Source organism: Emydura macquarii, unplaced genomic scaffold, assembly GCF_026122565.2.
Source record: "Emydura macquarii macquarii isolate MOO-44397 ecotype Brisbane River unplaced genomic scaffold, CSIRO-AGI_Emac_v2 contig_1597, whole genome shotgun sequence".
Taxonomy (NCBI): Eukaryota; Metazoa; Chordata; order Testudines; family Chelidae; genus Emydura; species Emydura macquarii.
This window is the reverse complement of record NW_027131734.1, coordinates 2,553,305-2,575,707: the sequence shown is the minus strand read 5'-3', so window position 1 is coordinate 2,575,707 and position 22,403 is coordinate 2,553,305. Positions and strand designations below refer to the sequence as shown.

Below are 22,403 nucleotides of genomic sequence, written 5' to 3'. Positions count from 1 at the left end.
ATACAAGTCCTATTTTCAGAGATCACTTAAGAGTCTACATCTCATTGAAAGTCTAGGGAACATAGGCTCCTAAGTCACTTAAACTGCATCTGCTCTACTGTTACTACAGTGGCACAGTTATGGTACTGCTAGATGCTTCCTGCAGCAACAGAAAGGGTTTTTCCATCGCTGTAACTAGTCTATCTCCCCAAGTGGCAGCAGATAGGTTGATGAAGAATTCTTCCATTGACCTAGCATTATCTATATCAGGGATTAGTTCATTTTAGCTATGGCACGGATATTTTTCACATCCCTGAATGCCATAACTTTATCAATCTAACTTTTAACTATAGCCAGGCCTTAGTCACTTTTGAAAATTTTACTCCTTGCTTCTTAAATTTACTATTTCTTCATGTATTTGGGTTTTCTTTCATATTTATGAGAGTGCTTAATTAATAAACACTTTTTAGATGGAATGAATGGTCCCAGAGAGTCAAAGATGTTAATATGACCCTGTTTCTAGTATGGGCCTGCAGGATCAGTTCTTGGCCCTATGCTATTTAATGACCTGAAGAAATCATAAAATCATCATTTGATAAAATTTGCAGATGACAAAAATTGAGAGTTGTAAATAAGGAAGAGAATAGGTCACTAATAGAGACTACCCTGGAACTCTTGGTAAACTGGACACAAGTAAACTATATGAGTTTTAATATGGCTAAATGTATACACCTAGGAACAAGGAATGGATGGAAGACTCTCTCCTGGAAATAAGTGACTCTAAAAAGGATTTGGGGGTTGTAGTGGTTAATCAACTCAACATTAGCTGTCAGTGTGAAAGTGAGGCCAAAAGGTCTAACGCTATCCTTGGATGCATAAATGGGAGTCTTGAGTAGGAGTAGAGAGGTTATTTGACCTCTGTATTTGGCACTGGCGGAACTGCTGATGGAATGCTGTGTCCAGTTCTGGTATCCACAATTCAAGGAAGATGTTGATAAATTGGAGAGGGTTCAGAGAAGAGCCACGAGGATGATTAAAAGATTAGAAAATGTGCCTTCCAGCGATAAACTCCAGGAGCTCAATCTATTTAGTTTAACAAAGAGAAAGTTAAGGGCTGACTCATTTCATTCTGTAAATACAACCATGTGAAAAAAAAAATTGATGATGGGCTCTTTAATCTAGCAGAGACATGTGTAATACAATCCAATAGCTGGAAATTGAAGCTAGACAAGTTCAGACTGGAAATAGGGTATAATTTTTTAGTGGTGAGAGTAATTAACTATTGGAACAATTTGCCAACAGGGTTTGTGGTGGATTCTCCATCACTGGCAATTTTTAAAATCAAGATGGGATGTTTTTCCGAAAGATATGCGCTAGGGACGTTCTATGGTGTATACAGGAGGTCAGATTAGATGATCACAGTAATCACTTGTGGCCTTGGAATTTTATGACTCAGTGTTGCACAGTGACAGGGTTTTTACATAAACAGTTTTAAACAGAGGTTGAGGTTCTGAGTACAGAGACTTCAGCCTGCTTAGTTTAAAGGAAGAGACACCATTAAAATCTTTGTAATTTTTTTATTAAAGATGCAGAAAAGAACTTCAACTATTTTTCCTTATCTGACATGTAAAGTATTATATTATTAAAATAAAAAAAATATTTTCCTTGTTTCCTTTCCTATCTTTAGCTGTAGAGTCTTTAGATGGAGGAAAACAAAACAAACAAAAAAACAAAAAAAACACCGACACAACAATCTCACTATCATATGACAGTCTCTTAGATGATAAAGATTATAACAGTTGTCATTGGGGGCGGGGGAGTTGGTTGAGGTGGACTGAAGCTGTGTTGCTGTAGTTAAAGTCCTGTCCCATTTCAAAACAAAACACAAACACACACAAGAGGAGAGAAAAGAACAGCGAAGATATAAAATGCATATTGTGGTTTGGATGTTGACTCTTACTTGCAACCTCACTGCTTGAAAAACACAGGCACAGCACACAGTCTTATCAGCCATTGTCCAGCTATGCTGTAAGAAGGACAGGAGATACTAGATGTGGTTTAATCAGGATACAACTTTATTATTTAACTTTCTGGGAGTACCTGGCAGATAAAAGTATACAGTGGAGGTAATTCCATGATTATTTAATATATATGCAGGGACCTTCTGTCAGCACCCCCCCCCCCTTTTTTACATTCTGGTCCCCAGCTCATCCACTGCTGGGACCTTACCTCCCCTCCGGCCCTCGAATCTGGGTTAAGATGGGCTATAAAAGGAAGGCGGAAGGTTGGTTCCTTGCAGTGCCAGTCATAGGAGATCTCCCCTCCCCCTGTTCCCGCTCCTTTAACAAATATCTCCTTTAAAATCTTTTACCAATCCATTTATCTGATCACTGGATCCTTTCCCTATGGAATACCTGCTCTGGACATCTGCCCCATGTCAACTAATGAATTGCAAACTCATAGCCTAACTCCTGTTCCAGGTTTGCCACCAACTAATTACCTCCCCCTCAACCTGCTGTGGGGAAGGTGAATAAAATCCCACTTCACCTAGGCCAATCTGACAGTAAGGGGAAAATTCCTTCCAGCTCCCCACAGCAGATACTGATCAAACCTGGTATTTTGCCACTTCCATAGGTGGGAGGGTGGATGCTGCTCTGCCTGGTCCAGGTAGGTTTCTCCTGAGCATCTCCTGCCCAGCATGTACTTGTAACCTCCCCTGTCTTCCGATCACCTGGGAGGCATGGGGCAGCATTCCCATGCTGATCTGCTCTGTGGCTGCTGCAAAAACCGCTCCCTCCTTCCTGTTGTCCTATTTTTCAGTCAGCCCCCGTCCCCCCCCCCCCCCCCCCCCCCCCCCCCCCGAAGTCTCTCTTTAAGGATCCCAAATGGGGAATAATGGACAAAAAAGCCCATCCCCTTATTATTTTGTCTACCAGTTAAGTGTAGTTCCCAACTCGTCAAGTTTGCTCTATTAATTTATGTTTTAATGACAAATCTGTGTGATGACGAAAGTATTACTCAATGATAAGACTCAACGAAAAGACATTGGGGTCCTTTAATAAAGGTAGTCTCTAGTATAGGTGTCACTATATTACTACAATGAATAATGCATCAAAGTTTTTGTACAGTGGATTATCTTTTTTACACTTTGCAAAACTATTAGGATTCTGTGCGTGGAAACAACTTTCTGTGTTGCAAAAATTAGAAGAGAAAAATTCTGATTGTAAAATATTTATTAGGCTTAATTTACTTCTTTCCTCCAGAGAACTTCAAAAGCTGCAGATCAGAGTTTGCCTGTGCTTTGTGATCTTGTTCCTATCATTAATGATCAGTCCCAGTACATTCACCACTTAGAAGCTGAAGTGAAGTTTTGCAAGGTATGCTACATGTTTCACCCATTAAGACCTTGATCCCACAAGTGTCCTGCTCATGAAATTTCCATTGAGTTTAATAAGAGTTCTATATGCAAAGTGTTTACAGACTCAGATCTTGAGATTCTAAATACTACACCAGCCAAAAAGGAAGCAAATACAGTTCAGTATGTGTGTGTGTGTGTCTTAAGATACATCATGACATCTGTATATTTCTTAAAATCCATCTCATCAGGACGCTTTTTTCTTGATAAAATGTGTCTGAAATAGAAAGCTGTGTATCTACTTATACAATTGTTTCATTTAAATAACTTTTCCTACTCAAATAACCATGTAACCAGCATTAACATGCAAATTAGACTATTACCAAACATGCTTATTGTGCCTATAATAGGGTTAAAAATGAATGAGTCTTTTGCTAATGTCTTAAGATCTATACTCATGACTAGAGCTGGGTGAAAATTTTTTCATTAAACTTTTTATTACTGAAAAATGCAGATTTGGATCAACTAAAACATTGCACAAATTTGTGTTGATATTCGTGAATTGTTTTGGCTGAAATGGTACGAAATATAACAGTCAAAACAAACAGTTTCAACATTATCAAACCAAAAAATTTCAGTTTTGAGTAGGCTAGATTCACCAGGGGATTTAGGCCCCATTCACAAAAACAAATGAGCAGGTGGTGATGGGGCCTTCCAGCCCAGTAGTTACGGCACTCATATGGGAGAGGGTTGATGAAAATTAAATTAAAATCCCCATTCTGGAGAAGGAACTTGAACCCAGGTCTGCCCCATTTCAGGTGAGTGCCCTGAGCACCAGGTTATGGGCTATTCTGGAGTGTCTCTCTCTCCTGTTTTAAAGCTTTCACTTAGTTTGAAATGCGTGAATAGTCATAGGGTCAGAGAAAGAGAGAGAGAGAAACTCTATAGCCCAGTGGTTAGGGAACTCACCTGGGTTCCAGTCTCTGCTCCAATAAATATATAAGTACTTGTATAGAGTAGAACAGCTTCGACAAGAGAGACTGAGAGAGACTTACCCCAGAATAACCTCATAGCCTGGTGGTTATGGTGCTCATGTGGGAGTGGGAGACATGGGCTCAAGTCCCTGCTTTAGAACAGCAATTCAAACCTGGGTTTTCCATGTCTCAGGTGAGTGCCCTAACCAATGGGCTATATAGGTATAAAAGGGGGCAGCACAACTGCCACCATTGCCTCCTCTCTTTTTTGTGATTCTAGCCTTTCATTTCCTTTGCTGTTGTTAAAAATTCCTGAAACTTTTCATTTTGGGTTGAATGAAACATTTTTGTTTGATCTGAAAAAATATTTTTCCAACTTTCTAGATTTGCTGAAAATTCGGAAAAATTTTGGTTTCAGTTCAGCCCAAACTGAATTTTTTTCAATTTTTTTGGAGCTGCCAGGAAAATAGAAAAATCATTCATTTGTATAACTCTACTTGTAACATCAAGATGTATTTAAATGACCATAGCTGTATCTAGGAGCCTTCCATGTACAGTATTTGTATTCTGTCTCATAGGAGGAGTTGTCTGGGATGAAAGATCGGATACTAGTAGTTGTGCTTGAAAATGAGAAACTCCATGAGGAACTGAAATCTCTAACTGTAGAGAAGACTTTAAGGGAACAAACTCTTTTGGATGCTTCCGTAAGTTTGATACTTTTTTATTAAGGATGGGTGAACTGGTTCATTTACAATAAGAACCACCCAAACTCACTCTCTTCTCAAACTGAACCTTAACCAAAGCTTTATGAAAATTGGAAAGCGCTTGATTAGAGATCCCAACATTACGATCTTCCCAGAAAGGAACTACATTAAATTCTGCACAGATTCTTCCATTTAGAGGAATTTAACAGTAATATTCAATATTTTTTCTTTCTTTAGCAATAATTAATATTTTTACTTAAACAGCTATTGTGATTGAATTCTGAAGCATTACCATTGTATTTCAGGCAAATACTCGGAACTCCTTGACTGTAGAAGGTGATGATTCTAATTTATGTAAACCTGCCAAATCGTCACCATCACATAACAAAGAACAGGTCTTGGACACAACAGCCACTGCAGAAACAGAAAAATGGCAGCTGGAATTGGTTGGTATTGAAATAATTTCCTTCTGTTCTATCTTGGTAGAAGATTTTAGTGCTCCTCTTTCTTGGTGGCATTTTTTAGGATGATTAATTTCCTGACCGTTTTGGAGAAGGAGATTTGTGCTGTGGAGATTCTAGACTATACTAATGCCTGCAGGCAGCCGAGAGCAGGTTACCATAACATAGGCAGCCATCCAGTACTGTGGGTTGCTGTAGTCTCTGGAGCAGCCTAGCATCCAGATGGTGCAAAAGTGGCTTCGTCCTGCCTTAATCCCCATCCCTTGGGCTACAACTTCTGCATTTTAATTTGAGTAGTGACCCTGTTGTTGCTCCATTGTAGGTGAGTCTGTGTCCCTGTGCTGCTGATTGGAGAACTTCGGTAGCACTCCATCCCACCCGCGCATGCGCTGCTCCCCGCCTGCCACAAGGCTAGCCAGCATTCTCTGGCAGTCCCTCCTCAGTTCCTTCTCAACCACCCTTGGCTAGAGACTGAGCTAGAGTTATCCACGGATTAACTCCCTTAGAATTGCAAATGTTAGCTTCTTTTGAAGCCCTTTTTTCCATTCTTTGCTTCATTTACATTTTATTTTGGCCATTGCCTAGGAAAAGAAAAAAAGAAGAAAAAGACTGTCTTCCATCAACCCTCTATAAGGGTGAAGGGAAACCTCTGGACAAGAGTATGTTCTGCTTCCTGAGCATCAAAAAGTGCCTCAGGTGTAAGGAATCTAGCCTGGTGACTGACAGACACTCACAGCATGTTCACTACCTGGGAGAGAAGCACATTCCACAGAAGTGTGGCTTGTGTTAGCAACTAAAGCCCAGATCCAGGAAAGACAGAGAACTGAGGCTCAAACTCCTACTTTTGGAGTCAGCCCTTCAACCTTCGGAATCCCAGCAGAAGCCCTCACCACAACCCTCCACTTAGAAGGGAGGTGAACTCAGAGAAATGCCTGTGAGCCACTCACACAAGGCCTCTAAGAAAAGGTCGCTGAGTCCCCATAGTGAGCCCCAATCGAGCTGAAAATGGATCCCCAGTTTGGTTACCATCATAGGTACCGACGGCACCTAATCTATCTGAATCTGATACCCAGGGCACGCACAGTACCAAACCAGCAGGGCAAGTCAGAATGCCTACAGACCCAATGGGTGCAGGCAAAGAATCATTGGTACCATGTGGCGTGATAAACATAGAAGATCCGCCCTGGGGAAGGCTCTGTCGGGATGGTCAATATTGGTACTGCTGACGATATGCCAGGCACTGAAGGGCCCTGCTATCAGGCCGATGTCTCCAACACTGTCAGTACCGACGCCCTTTGTTCTTGCAGATTTCCAGCATGCAATGGATTTTTCAGTGTCCAAAGCACTGTACTCTCCTCTGCTCAGTACCAGGGCCCCGGTACCAAGTTCACCAGAGACAAAAGTTGACTTTAACACTGGTACAGAGGCTAGAATTCATAGAGCCGACCTCGACTCCATTCGAGTGAAAGTGCTCCTCCCACATCACAAATTTCTTAGTCTCTCCTCATTGACAGAGACCGTACAATCCAGCCCCCAAATGTTGGCATTGCTTCCAGCTGTTGCGGCACATGGCTGTGGGCACATTGGTTATTGCATATGCTGGATTACTTATGAGATGCCTCCAAGCATGGTTCGATTTGGTTTACAGGCTGAACAGAGACAATATAAGCAAACTACTGTTGATGCCCAGCAAGGTCGAGCAATCTTTGGACTGGTGAAAGAACCCAGTAAACATCTGTATGGTAATCCAGTTTGTTCAGTCTTTCCCATCTCTACTCCTCACCAACGATGCGTCCCTCATAGGATGGGGTGTGCTTCTCAATGGTCACACAATACTGGGCAAATGGTCTCCTGCAGACACATGCCTCTACATCAACCTTCTTGAACTCAGAGCAGTAGAAACGCATGTACTCACTTCCTTCTGCCAATCAGACACACACATAAGGGTCATGACGGACAATGTGGTTTGCATGTATTACATAAACTGACAGGGAGGCACCACGTCTCTCACTCTGTGCATAGGAGCACTAAATCTATGGAACTGGTGCATCTCCTACAATATCCTGATAATAGCGGCCTACTTGCCAGAAATACACAGCATGACTGCGGACAGTCTCAGACACACATTCCCACACAACAACAAATTGGGAGATAGATTTGGTGGTACTCCCCAACATATTCCGACAATGGGGGACACCAGTAGTATACCTATTCACTACTTACCAGAACAAAAAATGTCTATGGTACTGTTCCAGAGCAGGGATCAGATGACACTCCATGGGAAATGCCCTCCTCCTTCCTGGGACAAGGGCTTTCTTTATGCCTTCCCCCCCATTTTCTCTGATACTGTTGAAAGTGGAAAAAGAGCAAATATCATATTGATTGCTCCCACTTATCCCAGACAGACATGGTATGCTTACCTGTCACTGCTGGCACTATGTCCACCAATGGCTCTTCCAGTCACTCCTTACCTTCTGTTGCAGAGTGGAAGACGCATTCTCCGTCCCAACTTGCGGATTCTACTGCTCAAAGCCTTGGCTCCTTCAGGGTTCCAGCACATAGAGACATCTTGCTCTGAAGACATGCAAGAAGTGTTATTGCACAAATAAGTATTGCAAGTAGTTCCTTTCTTACCTACAGAAATGGAAGACATTTCATATCTAATGCCAACTTAAAAGTATCATCCCTACTACATCTACCCTACTGGTGATCCTAGACTACCTGTTGACTCTCAAAAAACTGGGACTCTATCAGTTTGCTGAAAGTTCATCTAACAGTAATTGTAACCTTCCATGGGCAGGTAGAAGGATACTCAATCTTTTCACATCCAATTACAAAGAGGTTTCTCAAAAGCATAGCAAACCTCTTCCCACAACTGAGACTTCCCACTCCTCAATGGGATCTCAACCTAATATTAAAAAGTCTGACTAGGCCACCATTTGAACCCATGGCCACTTATTCATTAACTCACTTTTCCATGAAGACAGCATTCCTCATAGCTACTATTTCCCAACTCCTTCTTGCAGAGGTGGTGGCATTGATGGTGCAGCCCCCTTTCGCAGTGTTCTTCCTGGACAAGGTCACGCTTAAACCACATCCAAAGTTCACTCCCAAGATGACTACTGCATTTCACATAAATCAGCTTATTCAGCTTCCAGCCTTTTATCCCAAACCCCATCAGGATAATGAGGAAGCCATCTTCCACATGCTTGACATGAGGAGAGCTTTATTTGGACAGGACAAGAGCCTTCAGGAAATATGCCAGACTCTTCCTCTTCGTTGCAGCTAAGTCAAAAGGTACAATTTCAGATCAGAGACTGTCCAAGTGGCTTTTGTGCTGTATTAAACTCTATTACCAGTTGTGTAACAACACCCCCGTCTTCAATACACATGCATTCTACAGGTCAGTCTTCGTGTCTGTCGCCTTTTCCAAGGATATCCCTATATCAGAAAACTGCAGAACAGCTACCTGGGCATCTGCACACACCTTCGCAGAATATTGCCATCTTGGGGGCTTCAGCTGCAGATGCCAAATTGGGTGCCGTATCCATATCAGACTCGACTCCATTCCGAAATCCCAAACTCCAGTGGTGGGCACTGCTCAGGAGTCACCTACAGTGGAACATCCATAGGGACACTACTCAAAAAAACGAAAGAAGTTATTCACCCTGTGCAATAACAATGGTTCTGCGAGATGTGTGTCTGTATGGGTGCTCCACAACCCACTCTCCTCCCCTTTATTTTGGAGTTCTAGTAGTTGATTCTGCAGTAGAGAAGGAATTGAGGAGGGATTGTCCATGCACACTGGCTAGTCTTGGTGGCAGGCAGGTAGCAGCATGTGCGCAGGCGGGATTGATTGCTACCAAAGTTCTCTGATCAGCAGCACAGGGATACAGACACACCTACAGTGGACACACATCTTGAAGAACCATCATTACTGCACAAGATGAGTAACATTTTGGGCCCCTGAGATATGCAGCACTGAAGACCCGCAGTATCTTGGAGATGCTCTATTTGGGAAAGTCCTTGCCTTGACTTCTCAACTTGAGAGAGTATTTTTCAGTTCCTAACCTACACTGTAGTGTAGCATTTCTGTCACTGCTACTTACTCCACTCTACCCAACAGTTGTGGTGAGTGAATTAATTTCTTTGTATATGTATGAGTTATGTTTGTTTTAAAAGGCATTTGGATGCTTCAAAATGATTATTCCTAATCATTCCTTTGTGCCAGGAATATACAATACTATATATCAGGGGTGGCCAAACTTACTGACCCTCCTGAAACCCCTCTCCCTGCTGGGCAGAATCTTCTAGCCCCACCGCCCTGCCACAGGGTAGAAGCTCCAAGCTCCCCACTACACTCTGTTAGGTGGAGAATGGGGGGCATCGGCAGCTCCGCAAGCTGCACCTTAGCTGTAAAAGAGCTGTATGCAGTTCACGAGCCACAGTTTGGCCACCCCTGGTGTATATAAAAGATTACATTCATTGGTGCCTCTGTCTACAGAGCCAGAAATCTTTGTGATGACATCTAAGCTCCTAGCATCTTAAATCCTGTGATAGTTCAAGTCTCCACAGTAGTTGCCTCATTTCTTTCCTCTTATTTGTCCGTATGTGATATTTGCAATAAGACAGACATACCGGTTGGTCAGTCATGGTGACTGGAAAGAAGCAACAAATGCAAGATTCTATCTAAGGAATTGTTATAGCCCCATATCACCAGGGTATTTAACCATTGCATGTACATCTGCTTTTCATGTCCAGCTTTTTTGCAAGAAATAGGACTAAACTGCTGAATATCTCATGTGGTTGTAATGAGAGAGTTTACAAGGTCCTTCATAAGGACTCCAAATCTTCTCTATTTACAAGTATTTCTATTGACTTCTATGGGAGCAAAGGCAGGCCTGTCATAGGGCGGCTGGCCCCTTTAAGGGAAAATGGGGCCTCAGCCCTAACTGTGACAATATCAGGTCACTTCCCCAGGTGGGTAATAATAGATGAGGTCATGTGATTAAATCAGGCCGGACACAGTGAGCTAAGGTAGGAAAGGACAGATTCCTGGGAAAGGCGCTGGAGAAGACAGCTCAAGTGAGAGCCTAACACTCTAGCTAAGGGGGTTGGAAGAGTCAGGACAGAAGCCTCAGAAACTATATCTGAGGAAGCAGCTGCAGGGAATAAAGGGACTGTTTGAACTGAACCCTGCTTCAGGAAGGAGGGCTTGAGGTTTCCCGAGTCAAGGAGAGAGATGTTGAAATAGAGTTTGGGTCTGGAGGGTCTGTGTGTGGAAGGACTAAAAATATTTGACCCCAGAAGGGGAGTGTTTTAATTACCATTGAATTATGATGTGGCATTCTTAAAGGTCCCTGAATAGAAGGGGAAATTAAGACAGGGTGCTACGGAGCCACCCCAGGCCACGAACAAGTGCTTTGGCAGTGGCTCACCCTGTTATAAGGCCCAATGAGCTTAACTTGCATAAATCATGGTAGCTCAACTGAGATCGATGGCAATGTATGCTAGGTAAGGATGTGGCTCGATCTGTAGAAATGAGTAAACATCAATGAGTGTGTTCCGTTTATTATCTAGGCTTTTCTAAAAGAACAGTAGGGACAACTAGTTGTTCTCAACCTAATGGTTTGGATTGAAAAAATCGGATTATCTTCAGCGAAAATTAGTGAATATTGCTAATTTTGGATATATCTATAAAGCAGTAAGAGGAGATAATTGTGAGGAAAGAAGAAGACACTTACAGTTTTCTTTCATCTTTTCCTAAAGGAGAAGCTAAAACTTCTCTATCAAGAAAGGACCGATACACTTGAAGCTCAAGTACGGTCTCTAAGGTAAATTGAAATGATAATTTTTCTTTAAATTATTTGTCAAAAACACAAGTGTTTTCTATGGTTTGCACTCTTGTTGAAAATGAAATTTAAAAAAAATCAGGCACGTGTGACACACACTTACATTTTTTAGTATAAACAATTCTTCCTGAAATATAATTTAAGACATGATTTTAAAACAAGTTAATTACATGACACTTATGGAAAAGATTTGTCAAATTGCCAATATGTTTCTATAGAAATTCCTTTTAGAAAACTTATAGAATTTAATAGAGAACAGGATCCTTTCTATAGACTTTTTTACTTCTGTAAGATAATTCTGTAGAAGGACTAAAACTTTGATTAAATTTTTGTAAGCCGATCCAAAAGAAAAAGGGGGAAAAAAGAAACTTGTAGAAAAGTTGAAATTTTCTGTTAAATTCGATTGGGTATCCCATAACAGGAATCTTATGCCACAAGATTCAGATCTTAAATGCACTCTGTCAAATAATTTAGAACACGTTTTAGTTTTGTGGGTTTTTAAGTGTTTTTTAAGTATTTTTCATTATTTTGTTGAGGGGGAACACTGGTAGAGAGGCTAAATTTAAGTATTCCTCTTGCAGTGCTGGAAACCTGAATGTAGAATAAGAGTGGACGGGACCTTCTCAGTCATTAAGTCCAATCCTCTGCTATAGTAGGCAGTCCCATTGAATAATCGCATATATAAATTTATCAAGCTCCATCTTAGAACTAGTTATGTTGTTTGCCCCACTACTCCTGTTGGGTGGCTTTTCCAGAATCACACATCTCTGGTGGCCAGAAATGGTCCTTTAATGTCCACTCATGGCCAATTTATACCCATTTTTGTTGTGCCACCATTGTCTTTGAGCTTAAATAGCTCTTCTCTCTACTTGTTGGTTCCTCTCCTCCTCCTCCTCCTCCCCCCCCCCCCCGCGCCCACCCAATATATTTATAGAGAGTAATCATATATATTCTCAGCCTTCATTTTGCTATGCTAAAAATATAAAGCTTTTCTAGTCTCTTCTCATAACATAGGTCCTCCATTTCCCTGGTCATCCTGGTAGTCCTTCTCTGCCCATTTGAATTAATCTTTCTTGAACATGGGTGACCAGAATTTTACATAATATTCCAGATGAGGTTTTACCAGTGTCTTGTATAGTGGCATTAATACTTCTCTATGTCTACTGGAAATAACTAGTTTAATACATCCTAGAATCAGATTTGGTTTTTTCATGGCTGGACTACATCAGTGGCTCATAGTCATCCTGTGATCTACTGATACACCCCCAGGTCTTTCTTCTCCTCTGTTGTTTCCAGGTGAGGAGCCCCCAGTTTATAGTAGAAATGCTTATTAATCACCAGGTGCATGACCTGAGTACAGTACTATTAAATTTCACCCCATCTATTACTCCAGTTCTCCAGGAGTACTGGAGTATTCTACATCCAATCCTTCTTGTATAATATTCTGATCCTCCTCTAGATTAACGATGCCTTCCAACTTTGCATAATAGCAAATTTCATTAGTATGCTCCTACTTTATTTGCCAATGTCACTAATGAAAATATTAAATCAAAATAGTCCCAAGACCGATCCTTGAGGGAACTCCACTAGTAACCTTCCTCCGGCCCAAGAGTTCTCCTTTTCAGCACACCCCTTTGTCATCTCCCCTTTAGCCAGTTCTTTAATCATCTTACAATTCTTGTACTAATCCCCATATTCTTCATCTTAAAGAATAATTAAATAATATGCATAACACCTAGTTGTGCTAGTGTAGTGAACGATCTTGAAGTGCAAAACCTGCACAAACAGCATAATCAAAGGTAAATCAGAGTATTCAGATTCTTTGAAAGTTTCAGCCAGTGCAAAATGCAGCCACCTGCCTAATGGTGTTTCTCATAGGGGGCTTGATCTTGCAAGGTGCTGAGGACTCTGATCCTGATCCTGCAAAGCACATAAACATTTGCTTAACTTTACATATATTGAAAATTGCATTGAATCCAATGGGATTGTTCAAATGCTTAAAGTTAAGCATGAACTTAAGTGCTTTGGTGGATCAGAGTCAGATTGCTCAGCACTTTGCAGCATGAGGTCCAGGATCCTATGGTACCCTTATCCTATACTAGCACTTGTGGCATATTAATTTCCAGGGGTAAGGCACAGGCAAGGAGGTAGTGACATCACTACAGAGGAGAATACAGAATAGCACAGTAACTGACTTTCAATGCAAGTGCATGGAGATTCGATGGTTTCCCCCCTTGCATCTTGGGATGTCCTTTACTGTTGATGGGCTATGTACTTTGCCCCTTCCATGTGTCAGCAAACCCCTCATATTTTAATAAGACGTGCTCTGAAAGGCCACATGTTTTAACTGATGATTTCCTGCATAACTACTTCATCCTGTAAGATTTTCTGTAGGGGGAGAGGAGTGGGAGTGATTTACTTTTGTTCTCTTCATTATTCGTAAATTTAACTGAGACACATTTCAGTAAATAGCTGGCTTGCAGTATTGAATGGTGTAACTTATTCTAAACAATGACATGTTTCCTACTTCATCCTATATAGGATTTTTAAGTTATTTATTTTGCTCAAGCACATATCAAACATGAGCACTGTAGTTATTTTAATAAACTTGGAAACATTTGTTTATTGCTTACAATAACATGTTCTCTTCATTCTAGAAAAGACTTATCTGAATCTGAGAAGAATTGTGAAGATCTGAAAGGAAGATTAAAGCATCAAGATGCACTTATTGCAACAAGTAATTCCAACCGGGTTGGTGGTCTTTGTCTGAAATGTGCACAACATGAAGCTGTTCTTTCTCAGACTCATTCCAATGTCCACATGCACACCATTGAAAGATTAACAAAGTAGGTTTATGGATATTTACATTGTAATTAAAAGTTCAACTGCTTATAATAGGGAATGCTGATATTTAATAGCTTTTTATGTTAACATTTAACACAGGAATACAGTATTTCCCCAAAATTGAGTGATTTTTCTGGGTTCAGGTTGTAGTGCTGCAGGAAAATTTGTGTTGGGGGTTCTGCTTAAAAATCAGTGGTAGTTACAGTGTGAAATTCTGATCCTGTTGAAGACCCTGGGAGTTTTGCTTTTCACTTTAATGGGAACAAGATTTCAATGATCTTTTGTAACTATGATGTACAATACCTGCAGTCAGGATTCCTTCAGATGTCTTTGTAACACCCTGTGCAACAATTCTCTTTGATCTGTTTGCAGACTCTTCGAGAGCTGTAGAAAAGTTGAATTCCAGAAACAAAGTGTATGCATGTCATTGTTTTTTGTCTTGTCTCTTTAAATAATATTTCAGGTCTGTTTTTTTTTTGTTCGTTTGTTTGTTTTGGTTTGTACCTTTAACCTGTTACTGGTCCAGGACATATTATGCTTCCTGCACCACAAACTAGTGTACTTTAAGGGAGTAATTCCATATGTCGGTAAAAAGAAAGCAACAATTTTGTGGCAGTTTAAAAAAAAAAAATCCTAGCTGTTTCTTTCTTTAGTTAGATTTAAATAATAAAAAAATCTATACAAGATATTAGGCACGCTAACATGTACTTATAATACAACAAAATACTTGTTCAAATAGAACTCAGGTAGCTAACGAGTCATCTACAAAAATCTCCTTTCTGCGCCTTCATCAATTTGGGAAATATACCCTTAGCCCTCTTCAAAAACCTTATCAGATATCTGAGGCTGCTCAGGGGTTGTGGAGTACTGAAATTGGTCTCCGTGGAGATTAGTTAGTGGATAGAGTACAGGTGAGATGGTTGAAAGTGCATGGTGTAAATTCACTTTAGCAAATGGATATTGGCACCATGTATGTCATAGATATAGACTGGTTCCCCATGTATTTCCTGATTCTGAAGCCATAAAATTTGCCATGTAATCCACCCATTGCTGCAGAATTGTGCTCCAGAATCCAATTTTTAAAAAAAAGTATGGCACTTATTTTTATAAAGAAAACTTTGAAAATATAAGCAGAATATAAATCAATGCACTGTCATCTTCCCAAGTTTGTGAACAACTTGAAACAAGAGGTGTAGGCTGATCCATTCATCTCAGTGGATTGTTATCTCTGAAACTTAGAGATGACAATTTTAAGTCAATGGACCAGATCCTTAGGAGGTACAAATCAGCATATTCCACTGAAATCTCGTCCAACATAATCGACTATTTGACTACTTTGTAGAAATATTTCAGCAGAAATATTTAGGCTCATAATTTCCTTCAATTCCTTTGAAAATAAGTGCCAAAATTTCACTGAAAAAAATCAATGAAATCTGAGCACCTATCTCTTTTAGGCACCTTTTGAAAAGATCAATCTTAACCAGTATGATTATTCCACAATCTAGGCTGCTTCCTAACCTTCCGAGGTGTCAGAAGAGCCAGCTGCCAAAACTTGTAGCTGCACTCAAGACAACTCCTATATGTTAGCAATATAAAACTCTTAGGCATATCAAAAGCTGAAAATGTGGGGATGGCAAAGGAAAAGCACTGTACTATTGTGGTAGTCAGTTTCCTGTTTGTTTAAATTAAGAAATGCAAGTTGTTAATCAAAGAGGTGACAGAGTGATGCAGAATCCAGAAATATTGTAGCAGAACTTTGGTCCAGTTTGCTGCAGAGTACAAATGGCCTTGGATATATATTAGCTATCTGATATACTGTAATGAATCAGTGCAGTTTTCCTTTAAATATAATGCAGAAAAATATATTGTTAATCATTCATTAATGTCAAAATTGTCCCATTTTGCCTGGACATACTTTTTTCTGACGTTTGCAATTAACTTTATACTTTTTTTTACAAGGTCAGACTTGTACTATCCAGCTTGGATAAATTCCTGACATGAACTCTGCCATTGTTATTGGCAGCTTCATTAACAACCTGCTGCTTTTAAGAACAGGAGGTCATTCTACACATTATGCTTTAGTATGTGCTGAGCTGGCACCACTCTGTCTTTAAAACTTAATACATATTAATGCTGATTTTTGTCTTACTTTACATATGACCCTGATGTTTTCAGTCCATTAATGTTTTATATTTCTTGGCTCTGAATTTTTTTGCTGATGCAGAGAAAGAGATGACTTAATGAGTGCACTTGTTTCAGTAAGAAGGAACCTGAGTGAGATGCAGCAAAGGGAATCTAGTGCCTATGAACAAGTGAAACAAGCTGTGCAAATGACAGAAGAAGCCAATTTAGAAAAAATCAAGGTAAATTCAGTAAGAGGATAGTATAGTTGTTCAGTATTCTTAACTATCTTAAATGTTAATTAAATTTGTTTCCACATCCATGAGAGAATAAGTCCTGCAGGCTGTTACAATTGTGTGTAAAACACAATTGCATACTCGGGTCATGTAGCTGTCTTGAAACAAAGGCTCATTTAAAGTGCTTGTTATTGTGATGGTCTTCAGAAGTCTGTTAAGAGAAGTTGCATGATCCTGGAGAGGAAACATTATCTTGACTTTCTTCTTCAAGTGCTGGTCCCTATGTGGATTCCAGACATGGGTGCGCATGTGCACCATGCACTGGAGCTGGAACTATATTGACTAGTGTCTGTCAACCTGCGCGCATGCCCTGCATCATCCACATGATACATCCAAGGTTTTATGTTGCTGTGCAAGTCAATGCCACTTCAATTTCCTCTTTCCCTTTTTTCTTCTCCTTTGACAAAGCTACATAGCAAAAAAAAGAAAAAAAAAAGTTTGTTTAATAGATAGTATAGTTAATGGTTTTATAGTTGTTGTTTGTAGTCAATGTGTTAAAATGAATAGTTTCCAAGTTCTCCCTTCCCCGGGGTAGTCCATCCTGTGCAGGGAATTATGCCCAGACAAGTTGGGTTCAAGAACTGCATCACATGCCCGCAAATGTTCTGGGTGAGTGATGAGCACCAACGCTGTCTTTACCGCTTTGGTGAGACTCACATAATTGCACGGTGCTCTATCTGCTGCTCCTCCCTTTCAAGAACCTGCGAGGCAAGAGAATTGAGGCTGAAGAAACACCTTATGGAAGAGGCAGTGCGTCCACATATGCATTCTGAGGTGGCACTGATGGACCCACTGGAATGCCCAGCCATGACTGCATCCCCAGTCAGTCACAACAACACTGGCGATACTGGTGACACCAGCCAAGACCCATCATGCTTACAAGGAACATGGTCATAGGCACAGGGGCGCATCTCCAAGCGCTGCGTTCCCTCCCCAAGCCGAGAGCAGCCGAACAAGAAGTTGCATGCGGACATAGCAGCACCTGTTCCCAGGCAGGCAAAGACGGACAGGAAGACCAAGTACCTGGACAAGCCTGAGACTTTGGCCACCACTGGCCTTCCACCAGAGTTCTGGCAACCTTTGATCCCGCCGGAGCCCGAAGGATTGCTGCAGTTGCCACAACACCGCTTCCTGGTGCCACACTCACCAGGCTGTTTATTGCCCTTAACCCCTACGGCAGAACTTTTGTTGCCATTGGAGGGACCTTCGCATCACTATGGGGCACCAGGCACCCTGCAGCCTCTGTCCCCAGCCAACAAACGGCTGCTGCTATATCACCCTTCCGTGGTATGGCCAGAAGAGCCACCACGACACTTGCCCATTCCACTTGCTCTGACAGCACTGCTCTTAGAGGACCAATCAGAGTCTGACTGGTCCTCAGAGCCTGAACCACATTTCTCCCCAGAATGCCCACGTAGTCCACACCTGCACTGATACGCACTCATGCAAGTATTACCACAGGAACAGTGGTTCAGGTACCCACCAGGTCCTCCAACGAGAGCAGATCAGAGGCTTTACTGGTATGGGTGGGACCCCTATTATGAGCATGGAGCTCCACTACTCCTCCTTCCGAGTACATCACACCTCTTATCAGTGTATGACAAAGCACCACAGGACCACCAGTACTGATGGAACTGTCAGAGCCAGCGGATCCACTTCTTCCAACCAGTGCATCATCATCCCCAGATGAGTCGATAATCCCTTTGACATGCTCCTTCCAATGAGCATGGCCAATACCAAGACCTTTGGATGTGTATGGCTGCTGCCCTCAGTTTACAGGCAGATGATGTCAATGACTCCCAAGATGAGCTCCTTTACATCCTCCAACCAACAGGTCCATCACAGATTCTGTTGCCTATCCATAACGCCATTCTACAGCTGGCCCAGGCAATCTGGCATGCCCTGCATCCCGACGCCTAACCATGCAGAGAGATGGTACCTTTTCCTGTCTAAGAACACGGATTTTCTTTTTATGCACCCACCACCAAACTCACTAGTAGTGCAAGCAGCCATTCAATGGGCCAGACAACAGCGCATCTTGAAAAACCATCAATTACAGTAAGTAATTTCCCTTTTTTGAGTTCTAATTCAGGTTCTTAGACTGATATACATTGTGTCCTCAAGCAAATAACTTAATACTACACTGTAGTAACATACCGGCGACTGGCCTGGGTCAGCTGACTTGTGCTCACTGGGATTGGGCTACGGGACTAAAAATTGCAGTGTAGATGCTTAGTCTGGAGCCCAGGCTCTAAGACCCCGTTTTTGTGACCATTAATTATTTAAAATGCATATAACTGTTTGAAGATGTAAAGTGATATATAAATGTGATTATATGTATTACACTTTTTGGCACTATAGAAATGATAATTGTAAAATCAAATTTCTGATCTAATGCTTATGTTAAAACTAATTACTTTATATAGATCAGTTTCATCTGATATAGATTAAATCGTTACCTTGATATGTAATGCCATCTACTGTGTAATTGGTGAATTACTACTAAATCAGAATATTTTAATTAAATGAGTTGGTTACTAACAGAGGACAAGGTTAACATAATACTCCCATTGGTTACTGAGCATCAGTTGCTGGTATTATTTATGGGACGCTATAAATGTGCATGTATTATTAAAAAAGAAGAAACTAGTTTCTTCTAATAGTGGGGAAATGATGGTGGGAGAGGGAAATACTACATATTGAATCACTGCAGATATATTTAAAGAAATTAACCACATTAACAGCCACTAACTGTTAGTGGCAAGGGGGCAGATTTTTAAAGGTATCTACTTGCCTGAAGATACAGCTATGCACCTAAATCCCACTGAAATCAATGAGAGTTAGGCACCAAGGTGCTTTTAAAACTTCCATTAGGAATACCATAAGGTATTGATGCATCTTATGTTCCTGGCTCACAGAATTAAAATTTTATATGGATTTTTGGCTTCCTTATTTGTGCATCTACGATATCATCTGTGATTTGTGATGCCATTGCAACTCTGGGAATAATGATGTTAATAAACCTGCTTCTGCTAAAAGATAGCACAAAACAGGGTTTTTGCTCAAGCCACCTATAAAATGACAATAGTTAATTTTTCCTTGGTTTTATTTTCTGTTTGAGACTTCATTTTTTATTTTAATTTTAAAAATACAAAAGATGTTCCCCACCAGATCATATTCAATTTAACATAAGTAAGAAATGTGGACTACTTTGATATGAACCTGATAAGGCAAATCAGTAGATATCTAGGTGAGATAAAACTAATGAGATCTCACCGCATATTATGTGCCTGACAGTCTAGAGAAAAGAACGTAAGTAAATGTATGGTATGTTTTCTGTGCAGTCTTCACTGCTGCTTGTGTGGAATTCCACATGTGCACGAGGAACTACCTGTGACAGCAGCATGGGTACTGCTACAGGGCTTAGCCCATACTCCCCAAGCCCTAGCTTCCTGCCCCTTTATCTTAGAAAACTATATTCCCCCTCCCCCTCCCCCCAGCTACGTGAATGCCGCTTAAATTTGGGTACTTTACCTGCCAGGGTAAACATAGCAAACTAAACTTGGACCTCCTAGTCTTGTTTCTCTGAGGGCCAAGTTCTAATTTTTTTTTTATGCAAGTGTCATTGGATCCAATGGGAGTATTCATGTGGGTAATCAGGATTTACTTTTGTAGGCCAAAAGTATTACAATAACTGACTGTTACATCTGGTTTGTGAAAGGTATGGTCTTAGGTTCTCAGTCTTTGGAAACATGTAGCTTTTCTGTCCTTTGGTAATTTCTGTTACTTATGGCCCCTTGACCTGTTAGTTACATTTATTCTTAACAGGACAAAGATAATCTTTCAGGGTTGAAGCAAACCTGAGATATGGATTTTAAACATAAAATTGATAGAAGAGCAATGGTTTGAGCTACTAATCTGATTAAGGGCAGCAGGGGATTTGTCAAGTGTAAATTTTTTCTTGCAACATATTTTAGTCCCCTTGTAGGGTTGTGTTTTTATTTTGCTTTTATGACTATCTCATTCAAATGGTGAAGTTATGGAAAAAGAAGTTAAGGCTCGTGATTTAGAGCTGCCCAAAGCTCAGATTTCTAAAGAAGATGGTGGTGATGATAGCATTAATTAATTTAATCACAGATAACTGTTCTCTAGATGTGGGATGGATACTACCAGAGGTCTAGAATTCCACATAGTGGGCTTGTGGAAGACTCAGCCAGACCCCTCTTTAAAGATAATTAAATGGTGTAGTTTTCCTCCTTCTTCCTCAACCCAGCACATTGGGAGCATATTGGACAGAGGTTTTTATCTCTTGCTCATAGACTCATTTGAAAATCTAATTTAAAAGGCAAAGGAAATGAAGTCCATTTAGGGCTTCTTCATTCCTTGAAATAGGATATAAAAAAGCTGAAGAATAGAACGTTAGTGAAATGAGACATAGTTTAATCACAGCCAAAATGCTGTTTCAGGTGCCTTGAATATCTTAATTTAGCTGAAAAAGGACCTATCTACGAATAAATGAGACAGACTTAAAATAATTATTCTTTTCCTATCCTTTGAGAAACTTTTCCTACTTGTAAAGACTTAATCACAAAATGTAAATTTTTTTTCTGATTTGTTTTTTTTACATAGTACCTTATCAGCGGTATCATGTCTGTGCTTGCTGTGCAAAATTCTGTTGTCCATCATCTCTGGGCAGTTACTTGCTGCCCACTTATGATTTGCCACTCAATCAGTTAACTCAGAATTTTAATCAGCATATATGTCCTGAAGCTGGAAATTCATAAATGGCCTCCTTCCTCAGCATCGTTTGAGAAATCTGAACATCAGAAGAATAAATAATTTGCCTGTTCAGCCCTCTACTTTGCCAAATTCCTTCTGTGAATCCACTCAGCTTAGGAAGAGAGTAGACCTCTGCAATGACTTTCCTCTCATGCAGTACAGAATGCAACTACAGTTTACTGGTGTCTACAAAGAACTAGATATTGGAAGCCAGTTATCCTTGAGAATCTTGGGTGAAATGTACACAGAATTCTTAAGTACAGGTCATATCAGCAGTCGACTTTTGGGAGAGGGACATATATCCATAAAAACCCAAATTACTCTGGAAAATCCCATTCACTTTATTATGGTTTCTAAACATAATTAGTATGGTTCTATTTTCTTGTTGGACAACCAAGTTTGAGAACCAAATTTTTCCTTGGACAAGTAGTCTTTTAAAGATCAAATACTGTCTGTGTGTCTGTGTCTGTGCATGATCTCATTTTGTCACTTTTTTTGTATTCCAGTATACATATAGAGGCATCTGTATTCAGCCATGAAACTTTGTTCTAATAGCAAATTAGTTCTTCTGAAAGCATAGACTAGAATGTCAGGCTTGTTCTACTTAATGCCTTGCTTTGGAGGGATGTTTATTTCCTGTCCTATGTTTATATCATGGAATGCATTCTAAATTTCATGATATATTATTTCCTTAGGCTCTGGTGCAGTGTGAACAGCTGAAAAGTGAGATGGAAAGACAGAAAGATCGCCTTGAAAGGGAGCTAATTGCCCAACTAGATAAGAGGGCTGGTGAAAAAGAAGCACTGCGAGGAGAAATGAAGAAAGAAAGAGAGGACTTGGCATCGACGGTAACAATAGTTTTTTTTTTTTTTAACCCATATGTAGCTAAGGAGCATTCAGTGGTTTTCTAGCAATAAGCAGTGGCTTTTTATTAAATAAAACTACTGTATGGATTTGCAACCCCAGTAAACATAAACTTATTTTTGACTCAGCATTAAAGTGGTGGTAGATTTCTTATGTGATCTTTTAAATTTGAAT

The 22,403-nt window shown here is 40.4% G+C and overlaps 1 protein-coding gene across 5 annotated transcripts in view; it reads left to right on the top strand.

Annotated features, from left to right (window-relative positions):
- The window catches only part of SDCCAG8 (SHH signaling and ciliogenesis regulator SDCCAG8), a 159,617-nt gene that overhangs the window by 18,968 nt on the left and 118,246 nt on the right, over nucleotides 1-22,403 (top strand). For all 5 annotated transcript variants that reach the window (XR_010921246.1, XM_067555257.1, XM_067555259.1 and 2 more), the window contains exons 4-10: nucleotides 3,243-3,356; nucleotides 4,887-5,012; nucleotides 5,318-5,458; nucleotides 11,243-11,307; nucleotides 13,983-14,171; nucleotides 16,394-16,532; nucleotides 22,061-22,213. Coding sequence is in view for 4 of the 5 variants with exons in the window: in XM_067555257.1 (XP_067411358.1) it covers nucleotides 3,243-3,356; nucleotides 4,887-5,012; nucleotides 5,318-5,458; nucleotides 11,243-11,307; nucleotides 13,983-14,171; nucleotides 16,394-16,532; nucleotides 22,061-22,213 (927 nt within the window). In the remaining variant the exon portion in view is untranslated. The remainder of the gene's footprint in view (nucleotides 1-3,242; nucleotides 3,357-4,886; nucleotides 5,013-5,317; nucleotides 5,459-11,242; nucleotides 11,308-13,982; nucleotides 14,172-16,393; nucleotides 16,533-22,060; nucleotides 22,214-22,403) is intronic.